We start from the raw sequence: 15,703 nt of genomic DNA, 5'->3' as shown, positions 1-15,703 counted from the left end.
AGCAGCAAGAGGCTGATGATGACAGCACTGAGATGCAGGGGAGCTAAGTATGATTATATCTCTATCATTAGGTGGGATAAACTTCAGAGTAAGTTTTTTTGCTTGCAGATGGAGGAGTAATCATCTGGAAATAATAGTAAGGAGCCATGAGAATATTGACACCCACCACCTTCCCCAGCCCACCTACCCCACCAACCTGAAACATATACCCAAGTAATACATGGTAACTCTTACTTTTAATAAAGTTTCTGGGAAAATAAGCTTTGTTTCAGTTGATGGGTAAATAGTAGTAGTAGTAGTAACAACAACTATAGTTTTAGTCATTTATTCCATAACAATAGACCAATAAAATAGGTATTAAGATTCCCATTTTTAAAATTGAGACTCAGAGTGTTAAGTGGCAGAGCTAGGATTTGAATTATGGTCTCTATATCACCAAAGCCTTTGTCCCACAGTGAATGGTTAAGAATAGAATTCCAAAACTGTGTGTCTCCTCATCTTTCAACTGGGGATATGAAGTAGGTAAAGTGTTCAGTACAATACTGGGCCGTAGTAAGTACTCAATAAATGTTAGCTGCCATTATTATTGTTGTTGTTGAGTTATTGTTATTAGTATTATTTTTATAGCTCACTACATTACCTTATATTCTCAGCCAGAAATATTAGTAGGACCATTTCTTTTTCAGTCAATAACAGATTATTAGATGGGTGATAGCTTGCAGTTTTGAAGTCTATAATCTAATGCTTTTAGTAAGAAGCTTGATATTTTGGCTTTGAGAAAACCCATAAGAGCCAGGTCAAACTCACGTAAGTAAGATGAGTAGTCGTTCAACTATTCATTTTAGGACCCAACTCCTTAGCAGTCAGGCCAAGTATTAGGACCACACTGTAAAATATCACAGTGGTAGGTAGCCTTACCTATTGTGGAACCTCACCCCTCTGCCATGCTTGCATGACTGAGTTGGAATGAAGCTGTACCTTGCTGGGGAAACACAGTGGGTATATTCCCTCTTACAGTGAACCTAGTTTAAAAAAAAAAAAAAAAACTAATAAAATATACCATTGAGAGTAACTGGCTCATTTGTCAACTGAGAGTTAATCAAAAAAAGACATGTACATGGAACCAACAGATTGCAGAGCTGGCAAAGACTTTAGAAATAATCTAATCCAACCCCTTTATTTTGCTGATAAGGAAAGTGAGTCCCAGGAAGGGGAAGGGTCTTACTCAAGGTCATACAGCTGGCAGTAATTTTGTTTGCTTCAAAAATTAATATGAACAATCTTTCCATACATCACTGAATCCATCTTCCTGCCTTTGTAAGCACAATGTCATGACTATAATTGAAGTTGTCTTTGATGGTGGAGAAAGCAAGCTTTTAGGGTTTTACAGGGCTCTAAAGTCATCAGAGCAAGATAAATTGTCATGAACTGATGCTGAAGATCTGTCTATTGACTGTGAGCTCCTCAAGGATTAGGCCTGGTCTTATTCATGAGTTAAAGCAAGTTTCAAATCCTAGCTAAGCCATTTACTAGCTTAGGAAAGTCACTTAACTTCTCTGAGCCTCTGTTTCCTCATTATAAATTTAGATAATAAGACCTTCATTACAGAATGTTTGTTAGCATCAAATGAGGCAAGATATAGATGCACAGTGCCTCACCAAAATAGACATTTAATAAGTGTACACTTTCAACTAACCTTTAGCTAATGTCCTGCTAAAAGCTACGGACACATCAATGAATAAGAAAGCCAAGGACCCTGATTTCACAGAGCTTAGGTTCATGAGGGAGGAGTAGAGGTGAGAGCCAAAGGAAGAAGTAGACAGTAACCAAGGATGCAGATAAATTAATATAATTTCAGGCCATGCTAAGTGCTATGAAGGGTTATGAAGACAAGAAAATAGGATCATGTGGTAGAGGGTGTTCAGTAGAAGTAGACTGTTTCAGCCAAGAGTGGCCCAAGTCAGTCTCTTTGAGATTATATTTGCAGAGGACCTAAGTCATATGAAAAAGCCAGACAGTCTAAGATCCAGAAGCGCACTCCTGAAAGAGGCAGGAAGGCCCCCAGCAGGGGCAAACTTGCCACGTTCAGTCAACAGCACCATAGCCATTGCATTTGCAACACAGCCAGCACAGTGAGCAAGACCTGAGGTGAGGTTGGAGACATCCACCCAAGTTCGACCTTGCAGTTCTAGGCCATCTTATGAAATTTCCTTCAAAAAGCATCCATTACAATTTTCAGGAGTGAGGAGAGCTATGATATAACAAAAAAATAAATATTTGACCTCTGTCCTTGACCTGGCACACAGCTTCTAAACCCCTGGGAATCTGTAGTGAAGAGTGTCTTTTGTATACTAAAGAGATGACTGGGGACCCCTAGATAACCATCAACACAGGGGTTGGTCACCAGCAAGACCAAGGCATGATTAGAGGGTTGGAACTTTGAGCCTCACTTCCTGACCTCCAAGTAGGGGAGGGGGCTGGAGATTCAGCTAATCACCAATGGCTAATGATTTACTTAATTGTACCTACGTAAATGAAACCACCATAAAAACCCCTAAACAACAAGGTTTGGAGAGCTTCACGTGGTGTGCCCCAGAGAAAGCATGGAAGCTCTGCCCACCTCCCACCCACCTCCATTATACCTTGCCCTATGCATCTCTTCCATTTGGCTGTTCCAGAGTTGTATCCTTTATAATAAACTGGGCATAGCAAGTGAACCATTCTCCTGAGTTCTGTGAGCCATTCTAGCAAATCTGAGGTGGAAGGGCTGGTCATGGGAACCCCCAATTTATAGCTGGTCAGTCAGAAGTACAGGAGGCCCAGTGACTTGTAACTGGTATCTGAAGTGGGGGCAGTCTTGTAGGACTGAGCCCTTCACCTCAAGTGACACTAACTCTGGGTAGTTAGTGTCAGAATTGAACTGAATTGTAGGACACCACTTGGTGTCTGCAGAGTTGGAGAATTGATTGGTGTGAGGAACCCACATATTTGGTGTCAGAGTATTGTGGGTAAAAATAGCTCAGAGAAACAAAATCTAATTTACTTCATGTGGCATGTGGGATCTCAGTTCCCCAACCAGGGATCGAACCCGTGCTCCCTGCATTGGGAGTGCAAAGTCTTAACCACTGGACCACCAGGGAAGTCCCATCCAACAAATACTTATAGATCACCTATTCTGGCCAGGCACAGTTCTTAGTGCAGTGAATGAATCAAATAAAAACCCCTGGCCGCATGGAGCTTGCATGCTAATGGAATAATACGTAAAGTTTATGGAGCATTTACTATGTGCTGCACTATTCTAAGTACTTTGCCTGAAATAACTCACGTGGTCCTCAAAACAGTCCTGCTAGAGGCATACTGTTCTTATCCCTATTTTTAGACGAGGAAACAGGCATAAAGAAGTTAAGTCATTTGTCCATGATAATGCAGCAAGTGGTAAAGCCTGACTTCAAACTCTGGCAGTTCGTGATAGTCGGAGTGTCTTTCTGAAAACTCACTCTGACTGGTCGTGACTGTTGTTAGGGTACCAGTTAGGATGTGGGTCAGAGATTGGGGTACTTGAATTTTCAACAAAGCTATGAGTAGATACTATTATTTCCACTTTATAGATGGGAACACTGAGGCTTAGTTCACACATCTGGTAAGTAGCAGGGCCCAGATATGATCCCAAGCCTGTTTATCTCTACAACCTGATACCTTTCCACTAGCATCTCCATTTCCTGCAAAATTGGAGAGCGCCGCACCCCTACCCCTCCTTTATGATCAAGAGACTAATCCAAGGTGTATTTTAGAGTGAATATTGGAGAAATAGGCATTTGAAAATTTTTATTTCCATTTTGTAGACATTCTATAATGGAAAATAAAATATAAATATACCAACACATATTTATAACATACACAGTGTTTTTTCTTTTACATTCTTTTAAATTGAGGTACAGTGTACATAAAGTGAAATTCACAGATCTTAAGTGTACAGTTTGATGAAGTTTGATAAATGTGTACACCCATGTAATCAACACCCTAATAAATAAGATATATGTATGTGTGTGGATGTGGATGCGTAGGTAGGTACGTAGATTGATACCATGTATTTAAAATTATAAATGAGGTGTGAGTCTTCATGTCATGATTAGTAATGAAGACCTACCCCACTCTTTCCTTTCTCTAACCCCTTCCTGCTTCTCAATTGACATTGTTGTCATGGAGGTTACACAGAATACCAGGTGCAGGTCAAACGATGACTGTGTCAAAAGAAAAACAGAACAAAACAAAACAAATAGCAGAACAACTAGCCATTTCTTAATGCTTGTTGGAGGAAAATCACATTGCTATACTTTGTTTTTCTACGGAGGGATCATGTGCCTCAGCCCACACATTAACATGTGAACTTATTGTTCCAGTAAAACGAGTCAGAGCTCCTCAGGAAGGCAGATTCATGTATTTCAGAACTATGTGTCAGCATCTCTGAGAAAAGGTACAGTGTACTGTATTGGTGTGTCTCACACACGCACACACGCTCATTCTCACCCAAGGAGATGGCACAACTAATAAGCAGCAGAAGTGTGATTTGAATGCAAGCCCAGGGAACGCAAGCATCAGGCTTTTTTGCATTGCAGAGAGGACAGGAATGTTGGGTCTGAGTGTAGGGTTAAGCAAAGGCCTGGAGTCTGAATTCTGGCTTTACTGCATATTCGCTTTCTGACCTTGGGCAAATTCCTCATACTCTGTTCACTTCTTTGTTGATAAAGTGGGGATAGATGATGATATCTGTGTCATAAAGTCGTTTTGAGAATTTAAAGGGTCATGTACATAAACCAATTTGTACAGTGCACAGCACAGAGTAAGCACCTGCGAAATGTTGGCTGAACCAGTAACCTAGCAACAGCCATGGAAGTTGGTTGCTGGGCCAATGGATGCCTTGTTTTTTGGATCATGTACTCCATCAGTTAAAATTTTGAGCTTACATGCTAAATGCATGCAAACTTATTTACAAAAAAGCATATATATATTCTACTGTGCTTGTAGATTATTTACACTATAAAACAGCTGAAATATAGCTGAAATCAAATGTTATTTTATAGTGAGGTCATCATACTAACATTATGCAATATCTAAAGGTACACTGTTTATGACCAGGTGAGTTTTTAATGATTTTTTAAAATGATTATTGATGATTTCTAAACGATTTTGAATATGTCTCTATATTTATATCTCAAACAGTATTCTTTGTTTTTCTTCTTTTTAATTGACATATAGTTGATTTACTATATTATATTAGTTTCAAGTGTACAGCATAGTGATTCAGTATTTTTACAGATGATACTCCATTAAAAGTTATTACAAGATAATGGCTGTGCTTCCCTGTGCTGTACAATACATGCTTATCTATTTTATATATGGTAGTTTATTTCTCTTAATCGCCTACCCCCATCTTGCCCACCCTCCCTTCCCTCTCCCCACTGGTACTCACTAGTTTGTTCTCTATATCTGTGAGTCAGTCTCTGTTTTACATATATATTCATTTGTATTATTTTTTAGATTCCACATATAAGTGATATCATAGAGTATTTGTCTTTCTCTATCTGACTTATTTCACTAAGCATAATATTCTCTAGGTCCATCTACATTGCTGCAAATGGCACAATTGCATTCTTTTTTTATGGCTGAGTAATATTCCAGTGTGTGTATGTATGTGTGTGTGTGTATAAAGCATCTTCTTTATCCGTTCATCTGATGATGGACAACAAACAGTATTCTGGATAATTTTGATTTTTTTCCCAATTCTTGTCTTATCTGACTAGGTCTTCATTGTTTTTACCTTACAATACAAAGAGCTAGCACCAAGTTAGTAAAAGTATCATCATTTTTTTGTTTCCTTGAATCTGAATTATCACCATTGCCTTTAATCCATTGGTTGAATCTTTCTCAGCTGCTTGCCCATTTTGTGAGGGTTTATTTAAATAAAATTAGATAATACCTAGAAACCTACCAACCTGGAACATGTAAATGATGATATGTAGCAAAGCCCTGGAAACTGGGGACATAGAATGGAGTGCCATGCTGTCATCCCTGGTGTTGTAGAGCTCTCACCCTTCCCTTAGGACACCTTACACATCTTACTCACTCATGACTGTCTGATGTATGGACCAACTGATGGATCTGGTGCCAATCTGCATATTAAACTTGAATTAATTTCTTTAGACTAAAAGTCATATAAATGGCACTTCCAATATTTTCTTCTGGAATCTTAACAGATCATCTCCAGCATTCCTTGGAGCACATGCATGCCATTTTAGAAACACCGTTAGATGATCTTCCATTGCCTCTGTCGTGAAAGTCATCACCCTTTCATTCAGCAGCTCAGCAAACATTAACCAAGCAGCTGTAAGTGCTAGGACCGTGTTAGGCATGAGACCCTCAGTAACATGGCTCCTACCTTCAGGGAGTTCACAGTATAGGTCCCACCAGGCCCGGTCCTGGTTATTCTTCCCTGTAGACCGTGACTCTGGACATGGCCAAGCTTGCATTGAATGCCCTTTGGTGCCTTGGTCTAGATTGCCTGCCAGCCTTCCCAAAGTCTTAAGGCCATTGTTCCCCTTCCACTGGGTGGGAGAGAAGGTATCAGATCGCCTGCTCCCCAGATTGCCAACATTCCTGTGTCTGCCACTCGTGGAATCCCCATCTTCCCAACGGGTGAAGAGCTCCTTTCTTTCTTGAACCTAACTTCCCTGGGTACCTCACCCAGTGTAGCCTAAAGCCCTTTGGTGGCTCCCAAGCCAGGCTGTTACCACGTGAGAGCTGGGAGTTCCCTGTACCCACACAGGCCTGGTGTCTGCCTGTGCTGCTCCCAGGGAAGTGGTGAGCCGCGTGTGCGGACTGGTATCTCGGCCTTGACACGGCAGCAAAGGGTCAAACCCCATGAATGCAGTCTTTCATGGCCTTGGTACAGGGCTCCTATTTTTTCCTACAGAAACTCTTACACTTGCTTTCAGAAGTGACAATCAAATGTGAACTTTCATGGTTTATTTATAGCTCGGCCTTATAGAGAGAAAGAAAAGAAGTGATTAAAAGGCGATTTTACCAAATATTTTGTTTTTAAAAGCTTTCATTGTGTGGGCAAAAAGGAAAGAGAAAAGTCCCTGTCTTCGTTGTGCTGTCTAGACTCCCAAAGAGGGTAGTGTGCTGCAAATCCAGATTGTCCGACTCCTGCCTGCTGACAAAAAGTATGAATTTTGAGGCCAACTTCAAATAAACCCTTTGAACAGAAATATATTGTGGGGGGTGACTATATTTAGCACATGTCAGCATTTCCATAATAAATTCATATTGTTGTGCTATGGTAATTTCCAGATTTACTGTAGCCAGTGGGTTCATGAGGTTTCAGTTTTATGTTAATTATTTGGAGAAATGGGAAAACTCAGCAGTGCTATTTCTGATGACAGCACTGATTCTCTGGGCATTCTCCATATTGTGTCAAATACCCTTAGTGAGCCCTGCATCCCAGGAGAGAGGAGAGTGAGCACAAGTCATTTTGACTGCCTGTAGAAGCATAATTTTTTTTTAATATAAATTTAGTTTATTTAGTTTATTTTTGGCTGCATCGGGGCTTCATTGCTATGCATGGGCTTTCTCTAGTTGCGGCGAGCGGGGGCTGTTCTTTGTTGCTGTGCGTGGGCTTCTCATTGCGGTGGCTTCTCTTGTTGCAGAGCACGGGCTCTAGGCACACGGGCTTCAGTAGTTGTGGCTCTCGGGCTCTAGAGCGCAGGCTCAGTAGTTGTGGCGCACGGGCTGAGTTGCTCCGCAGCACGTGGGATCTTCCTGGACCAGGGCTTGAACCCGTGTCCTCTGCATTGGCAGGTGGATTCTTAACCACTGCGCCACCAGGGAAGCCCATAACTTTATTTTTAGAGTGCAGTACAGTTTTATTTTCCTTCAAATGATCAAATCCCTATATGCCACTGTATAAAGTTTAGAAGACAGAAAAAACAAGTTAACAATAGAAAAAGCTATCACCCATGCTCTTGAACCTGTTAATATTTTAATATGTTTTCTTCCATTGTTTATGACGCATGTGTAGCACAGTTTCTGAGATAGAATTGAAAAACAGCTGTATTTTTTTACTCTCACTGTCCCTTTACAGTTGTGCACTAGAGCTAGTTTCTCTCTGCCCTGATTAAAAATTCTGTTAGTTCCATTACTTTCTTAGATAAGTAGAAAGTCACTTAGATAATACAAGTTTTATAGTCCCTTTAAGTCAGGAGACATAACCAAAATTCAAACATTAGAATACCAAGGAATATATAAGAATCACCACTTCATTTTTTATCCAAAGGTAAGGCAACTCCTCACTCCTCCAGCTGGGACTGTTGCAAATGTGAGGAGGTGGCTGTGATCAGATTCTCCTTTTTTCCTCATTCACTTTCTCTCCCGTATATATTTAGCTTTTTTCTTGTTCTTCTGAGGTGGTTGGAAGGTGTAAGGGAAGAGAGCTCAGGGGTGTAGGAAAGTTCTTATCTTAATCAGCATTGTCATAAATGGACTTCATGCTAAGTTTAATAGGTGTTTACAGCTAGGCTCCATTGTAGATTTTCTTTGGAGACTTTCCACTTCTGGAAACCTCTCACTGTATCCTGTCCTTGTCCTTTCCCTTCTCTATTCTAGTAGATTGCTTGCTCTTTTAATTCCTTAAAAATCCAGTAGGGGACTTCCTTGGTGGCGCAGTGGTTAAGAATCCGCCTGCCAATGCAGGGGACACGGGTTCAAGCCCTGGTCCGGGAAGATCCCACATGCCGCGGAGCAACTAGGCCCGTGCGCCACAACTACTGAGCCTGCGCTCTAGAGACTGCAAGCCACAACTACTGAGCCCACGAGCCCTAACTACTGAGCCCACGTGCCACAACTACTGAAGCTCATGTGTCTAGAGCCCATGCTCTGCAACAAGAGAATCCACCGCGATGAGGATCCCACGCACCGCAACGAAGAGTAGCCCCCCCTCGCCACTACTAGAGAAAGCCCGCAAGCAGCAGCGAAGACCCAACGCAGCCAAAAATAAATAAATACATTTATAAAAAAAAAAAAAAATCCAGTAGTTTGCCTCAAGCTTCTTTATGCAGGCTCCCTCCGCCTCATTAGGTGGCCATACTGGACAGGATCTAAGGCAACCCAGGAAGCCCTCTCACCTGTGGCCACCTCAGGTTCATGGGAAACAGTCATGCCTTTTGGAGTCTGACATGTTCTGGCAGTGCTGGCTGATCCCAGGGCAACACTCCTTCACTGCTACACCGAAGCTGCCAGCCAGCGCTTCTTCTCCAGACAGGAGCTACACTCAACCCACCGTGTCCCACGCCCTCAGGGATGCACATCCAGATCCCTGTGGCGTCAGCGAAGCCATACTCTCACCTCTCCCCTAGAAGGCCTGATGCTCAGTCAACACACAGCTGTCTCCTAAAAAAATCCATCTCTTTTTCTGACCTTCCACATGGATGAAAGGTTTGAGTTGATTTATGGGTCCTCAACTACCCTTTTTTTCAAATTCTTCAGGGTGGTCTGTTTCCAGCTCACTTTGGTATCTCATATCTGTCAACTTTGGATCTCAGACAAAACTTCCATTTTAGCATTCTTTCACGTGTACGGTCCTTAAGTTCATTTATCCCGTAGACAATTCGCTGAGCGCATACGATACACCAGATGCTGAGTTTGGCAGTGGAAACAATTATAACAGTTCCTGCCTTAAGGAGCAGGAGTCTAATTGGGGCAGCTGATGTGCTAACAAAAGATTGTGGTGCCATGTCATAAATGCTGTGATGGATGGAAGCACAAGTTTCTGGGGGAGCAATAACTCATTCTAGTTGGGAGGCAGGTAGTGGGGATGAGTCAGGGAAAACCTTCTGTGGAATCAACACCTGAGCTAAGTTTAACATTTAAATCTGTACTTTCTTGAGAAACAAAATAACCTCTTTTTAAACCTTTGAAATTTCTGTCACTGTTATTCCTCAATAATTTATTTTAAAAATAAGCAAAGGTAACGTGAAGAAAGGAAAGAAGAATTCCCTGCTATCCGCCCTGTGTCCACACATCTGTTACAGTGGGAAGGAAAGTGACATTTATGGAGCTCCTTCTCTAATACAAGTTTCCTGGATCCCACCCATGAAGGCAGTCCTGGAATGTCGGCTCCAGTCTGAAGCCTAAGCACAACCCGAGGAGTATTCCCCTAGGGAATTTTCAAGCTTCAGAGGAGGCAAGAGGAGGCGGGGTCCTCCCTAAAGTAGGCAGAGCAGAGCACCACTATGAAGGAAGAAGCAATCCCAAAACAAGAGAACCAGTGGCAAAGTTGGCAATGGGGATGGCTGAGACCGTCTCAGCAAGACATGGGGCTTACTTTAAGGGAATCAGAACTTAATTTATGAAAGAAAATGTTATGACATATGTTGGGGTGAGCAGAGCTCTTAAAATATTCTTGTTAAGTGGAACGGCAGTGACCACACTAAGATGTTTTTACTCTTTTGCAGAATGGCCCTAGTCTGACCTTCGTTGGTTCTTATCCTTTCACCTTGATTCCCTTTTCAATAATTTTTCATAATTTTTCAAATCTCCTCCTTAATAAGGCTACCATTTCTTTCTGCTGTCAGTGTGCTTGCTACTCTCAGCATCTCTGATCTCCCAAACAGCACTTTTAAATCCACTGGGGGCTAGGAAACCAGATAACTAGTTCAGAATGTCCATGGCATCCTTGGGGAAGAGTTGGTAGGACATCCTTGCCAGATTGGAAATATGTGTAAGTGATTAGCAGATGAAAAAGTATCAAGTTTCTTAATCCTTGAATAACTATTGAAAAGAAGTTTATCTGCTTCTAGCATAGTATTTGTCACACTCTATTTTGATCACAGTAAATGTCTTTTCCATTCTGTGGTGAGCTCTTTGATGAAAGGACCCATTCATTCTTCATCTCTGTATTCCATATATATTAGATGCTGTGCTTGGCACATAGAAGGGGCTCAATACATTTTATGAATATTCAAGGTACTGAGATTAAGCAGCAAATAGACAAAGCTCCCAGACTCTGTAGCTTACATTCTGGTTAGAACAAGGAACGGAGAGGGAGAGGAGGAACACATAAACCAATAAGTACACGAATTGTCAAAAAGGAATTAGTGATAAATAATAAATATATTATTTATATAATTATATAATTAAATATATGTGTGTGTGTGTGTGTGTGTGTGTGTGTGTGTATAAATAAATAAATCATAAGTAAGGTGGTAAGGATGGGCAAGGAAACACTTGGATACGTTTTGAAGGTACCCAGGGCCTTTCACATTCTGTGTGGTAGTCAGCTTTTTACATTTCTTTCCTCCTCTGCTCGTGTGTGAGTTTCTCCAGGGCAAAGAGTATATCTTATGCAAATCTGCATCCCTAGCACAGTGTCTGTACATATTGAGTAATTAATATATAGAGAGAGTAAGAAGTTGTACATATGTGACCTCAGAATGACTACCTCCTTTACAATAAGAGTTCAGTAGCTGTTCCTAAGACAGGACCTATTCTGAGGAGCTTTGTCATGCTGTTGCTTGCAATCTCCCCAGGTAAGTCTTTGGAATCCAAAGTTTGGGTTTACTCCATTCCCGCTAACTTTCCCATAAACTTAATAGCATTGGGAGACTGCCCAAGGAAACTTGACCTTTCCATTCATATAATGGAGCCAACACAATCTATGGTTGATCTTGATGCTGTTCACTCTGACTGTGTCCACCAAGACACTGCAACTTGCTGATTGCCCGCTAACCGCATTGTGAAGACGAGAAAGTCCTGAGGTCAGGTCCATTAGACTCAGCCCAGAGGTCTCACATCTGTATGAACAGTTGCAGAGACTACTGGGAAAAGACCTAAAAGTGAAATGAAGAGGCCTTAAATAGTCTATCTTAAAGTACAGGTGCAAAGTGGCTTCTGTTCAGTTACTGCTGTTGTGAATTAAGCAGGCAATGTGCTCAGTGGCTGATTATGTTGCCTTCTCAAGCCCTCGTGTCCAGGCAATGCAAAGGGGAAATAATTCCTTCCCACCACACCCTGCAAGCCATAATAAAAGTGCTTTGCCTTCCAGGTTGTTTATGTCCTGGAGGTCTCAATAGGCAACCATTTATTAAGCCCAGGCTGTGTGGTCATAGATGTAACCTTTAATGTTCACTGGATTTTAATCTTATCACCAGAGAAAGTAAGTTGAAAAAAAAAAAAAATGGACTCACTGAATCTCTTAAGGGAAGTAAGTTCTAATTAGAATGTTCTTGCTGGGACTTACCTGGTGGCTCAGTGGTTAAGAATCCACCTGCCAACGCAGGGGACACGGGTTCAAGCCCTAGTCCGGGAAGATCCCACATGCCGCGGAGCAACTAAGCCCATGTGCCACAACTACTGAGCCTGCGCTCTAGAGCCCGGCACCACAACTACTGAGTCGGCGTGCCACAACTAGTGAAGCCCGTGCACCTAGAGCCCATGCTCCACAACAAAGGGAAGCCACTGCAATGAGAAGCCCGTGCACTGCAACGAAGTGTAGCCCCCGCTCGCCACAACTAGAGAAAGCCCACGCTCAGCAACGAAGACCCAATGCAGCCAAAAATAAATAAATAAATTTATTTAAAAAAAAAAAGAATGTTCTTGCCTGTGACAAGCCTCACATTGGTACTAACTTTCCAACTTAGTTCTGTGTGTTCTGTTTTCCATTTGACAGGAGGCAATGGCAAGAATGAGCAAAGTTGGGAAAGTTGTGTTTCCTAGACGTGAGGATAAAAGGTAAGTTTATATGTTTTCTATGAACTGTGCTGAGGAATGAGGACAACAGACACATGCAACTTTAGAGCCAGAATAAACCACAGGAGTCAGCAAGCCAGGCCTTTCATTTAATAGTTGATAAAACTAAGTCTCAGAGAGGTAAAGTCACTTTCAATTCCCCAAGATCACGGAGCTAGATAGGACCAGATCTGGAGGTCAAATCCAGACTTCTGAACTCTTAAACCAATGTTTTTTTCCCTAGGTCATTAGCAGTAAATCTGGTCTCCTCTGTTCTAAAATGGGGATCTCTTATGTCTTCCACACGGTAGCATCTGTCTGTTCCTCCACCCTTTGCATCATGTGACTTTGAGGGCTGCAACATAACTTTTATTTTAAATTGAAGTATAATACAATTGAAGTAATTTACAATATCCTGTTAGTTTCAGGTATACAGCACAGTGATTATATATATATATATATAGAGAGAGAGAGAGAGAGAGATATTCTTCTTCAGATTCTCTTCCTTTATAGGTTATTATAAAATATTGAGTATAGTTCCCTATACTATACAGTACATCAGCATAACTTTGATTAATGTTTTAACCCCAATTCACAAACACTAATTTATTGAGTGCCTGCTATCTTCAAGGCATTATGCTTTTTGGCATCTAGGCAGGATTTAGAAGGGAATAAGGCAATCTTATTTATGCAGTAGATCATTTCAAGCCAAAGGGATATGTTATATAATAAGTATTACCAGGTGACAAAGTAACCCAAAACAGAAAAGAATTTGACCCTGTAGGAGTGAGGCAAAGCTTTTGAGAGGAGGTTAAGTCTAGCTGACTTTAAATGCTTAAAAGAAGTTGTCAGGCCAAAACTGAAAAGCACTTTGTCAGTAGAGGAATAACACAGGCAAAGTTATAAAGATGGCAACAGCATTGTATATTCAGGAAACGATCAACAACTCATAATTCTAAAATGCAAAGTATGAGATGGGAGATGGCAGGGAGTGAAATTGGGTGTTGGGGGGGAACAGAGGGGGTCCTCTCATAATGAGCTTTGAGGCCGTGCTAAGGACCTCAGACTTCATCCCTACTGGTGAAATGGAGATACTGAATTTTACACAGTGGTGGGACCTGGTCAGATGCAGATATTAGAAAAATCCTCTTAGAGGATACGTTAGAGGGCCTAAGGGTAGGAGAGACCAGGTGAAAAGTTTTTCAACAATCCAGCTGAGAGAGGAAAAGGACCTATATTGAGTCACTGGTAGTGAGTTTAGAGATGAAGGAACAACTGTGCAAGTGGCTTTTATCATTTTAGTAAGTATTTGAGGTTAAGACGTAAAAGCAAATTCTACCTTATATAATGGACAGGCAAAGGTGCTGATCCCACCAAAGCATAATCGACATTTAACAGAGTGGAAATGTCCATGGAAAAAGCCATCCCGTATCTTTTTATTTTCTTAAAGAGAGTCTCCAAATGGAGTTGGGCTGTTAATCCTCTGAATGTAAACCCCTCTCTAAATACCAGGGTGAGTGGAGCAGGCCCTTACATGGGGGAGCTCAATGCAGGAACATGGAGAGAACTGAGTTCCCCATGGCAGTGGGAGCTCTGGGCTAGCAACATCCCTCTTTTGTTGACATTAGAAACAGATTATTCTTCTCCATCTCTTCACTGACCCTCTGAAGACTCTTGAGGGAAGTCTGTTTTTAAGTTCTTTGAGTAGATTCCACGTGTTCTTTTGAAAAGAATCCTTGGCGGCTTGCTGTCAGCCGCTGTGAGAGAGGCACACACGATGCTCTAGCACCATCTGCAGGCGGCCTGAAGATTTGCAAGTGGAAAGAGCCAGTTTCCTTCTGCGCTACACTCAACATCTCCTTGACTCAAATCACGTTCTTGTCTGTATAGAACACTTACTTAGGTCTGTGCCACACAGCCCTAAGAATGGAAGGAAACATTTATATATCATATATCTAATAAAGGATTAATATCCATATACAGAGAGCTCCTAAAACTCAATAACGAAAAAGCCAACAACCTAAATCAAAAGTGGGCAAAGGACTTGAATAGACATTTCTCCAAAAATGATATACAGATGGTCAATACGCACATGAAAAGATGCTCAACACCACTAATCATTAGGGCAATACAAATCAAGACTACAATGAGACACCAATTTATACCCATTAGTATGGCTACTGTCAAAAAACCAGAAAATAACAAGTGTTGACAAGGATGTGGAAAAATTGGATCCCTTGCACACTGTTGGTGGGATGTAAAATGGTGCAGCCACTGTGGAAAATAGTATGGTGGTACCTCAAAAGTGTAAGATAGAATTACCATATAACCCAGAAATTCCACTTCTGGGTATGTGCCCAGAAGAACTGAAATCATGGTCTCAAAGAGATATTTACGCACCCATGTTCATAGCAGCATTATTCACAGTAGCTAAAACATGGAAGCAACCCAAGTGTCCATTGACAGATGAATGGATAAAGAAAAAGTGGTATATGCATACAATAGAATATTATTCAACCTTAAAAAGGAAGGGAATTCTGAAATGTGCTACAACATGGATGAACCTTGAGGATATTATGTTAGTGAAAAGAGCCAGTCACAAAATGACAAATATTGTATGGTTCCACTTATATGAGGTACCTGGCATAATCAAATTCATGGAGACAGAAAATAGAATGTTGGTTGCCAGGGGCTAGGGAGAAGGGGAGAAGGGAGAGTTATTGTTTAATGGGTGGCGTTTTAGTTTTGCAAAGTGAAAAGAGTTCTATGGATGGATGGTGGTGACGGCTGCACAATAATATGAATGTACTTAATGCCACTGAACTGTACACTTAAAAATGGCTAAAACGGTAAATGTCATGTTATGTATATTTTACCACAATTTTAAAAATTGGAAAATAAGAAGCACAGGGAAAGAAGCACC

General features: G+C 41.3%; 1 protein-coding gene across 10 annotated transcripts in view; it reads left to right on the top strand.

Annotated features, from left to right (window-relative positions):
• The window catches only part of FGGY (FGGY carbohydrate kinase domain containing), a 409,967-nt gene that overhangs the window by 392,150 nt on the left and 2,114 nt on the right, over nucleotides 1–15,703 (top strand). For 5 of the 10 annotated variants that reach the window (XM_082357732.1, XM_082357725.1, XM_082357730.1 and 2 more), the window contains one exon: nucleotides 12,722–12,783. In XM_082357732.1, the coding sequence (XP_082213858.1) occupies nucleotides 12,722–12,768 (47 nt within the window). In that variant the 3' untranslated portion in view covers nucleotides 12,769–12,783. Of the gene's footprint in view, nucleotides 1–108; nucleotides 224–12,721; nucleotides 12,784–15,703 lie in introns of those variants that run through there. The other 5 variants (XM_082357733.1, XM_082357724.1, XM_082357723.1 and 2 more) reach the window with 1 other exon arrangement.

This window comes from Balaenoptera borealis (genome assembly GCF_965194805.1).
Source record: "Balaenoptera borealis genome assembly, chromosome: 1".
Lineage (NCBI taxonomy): Eukaryota > Metazoa > Chordata > Mammalia > Artiodactyla > Balaenopteridae > Balaenoptera > Balaenoptera borealis.
Note: the sequence above shows the minus strand (reverse complement) of the source record. Positions and strands in the feature narration are given on the sequence as shown.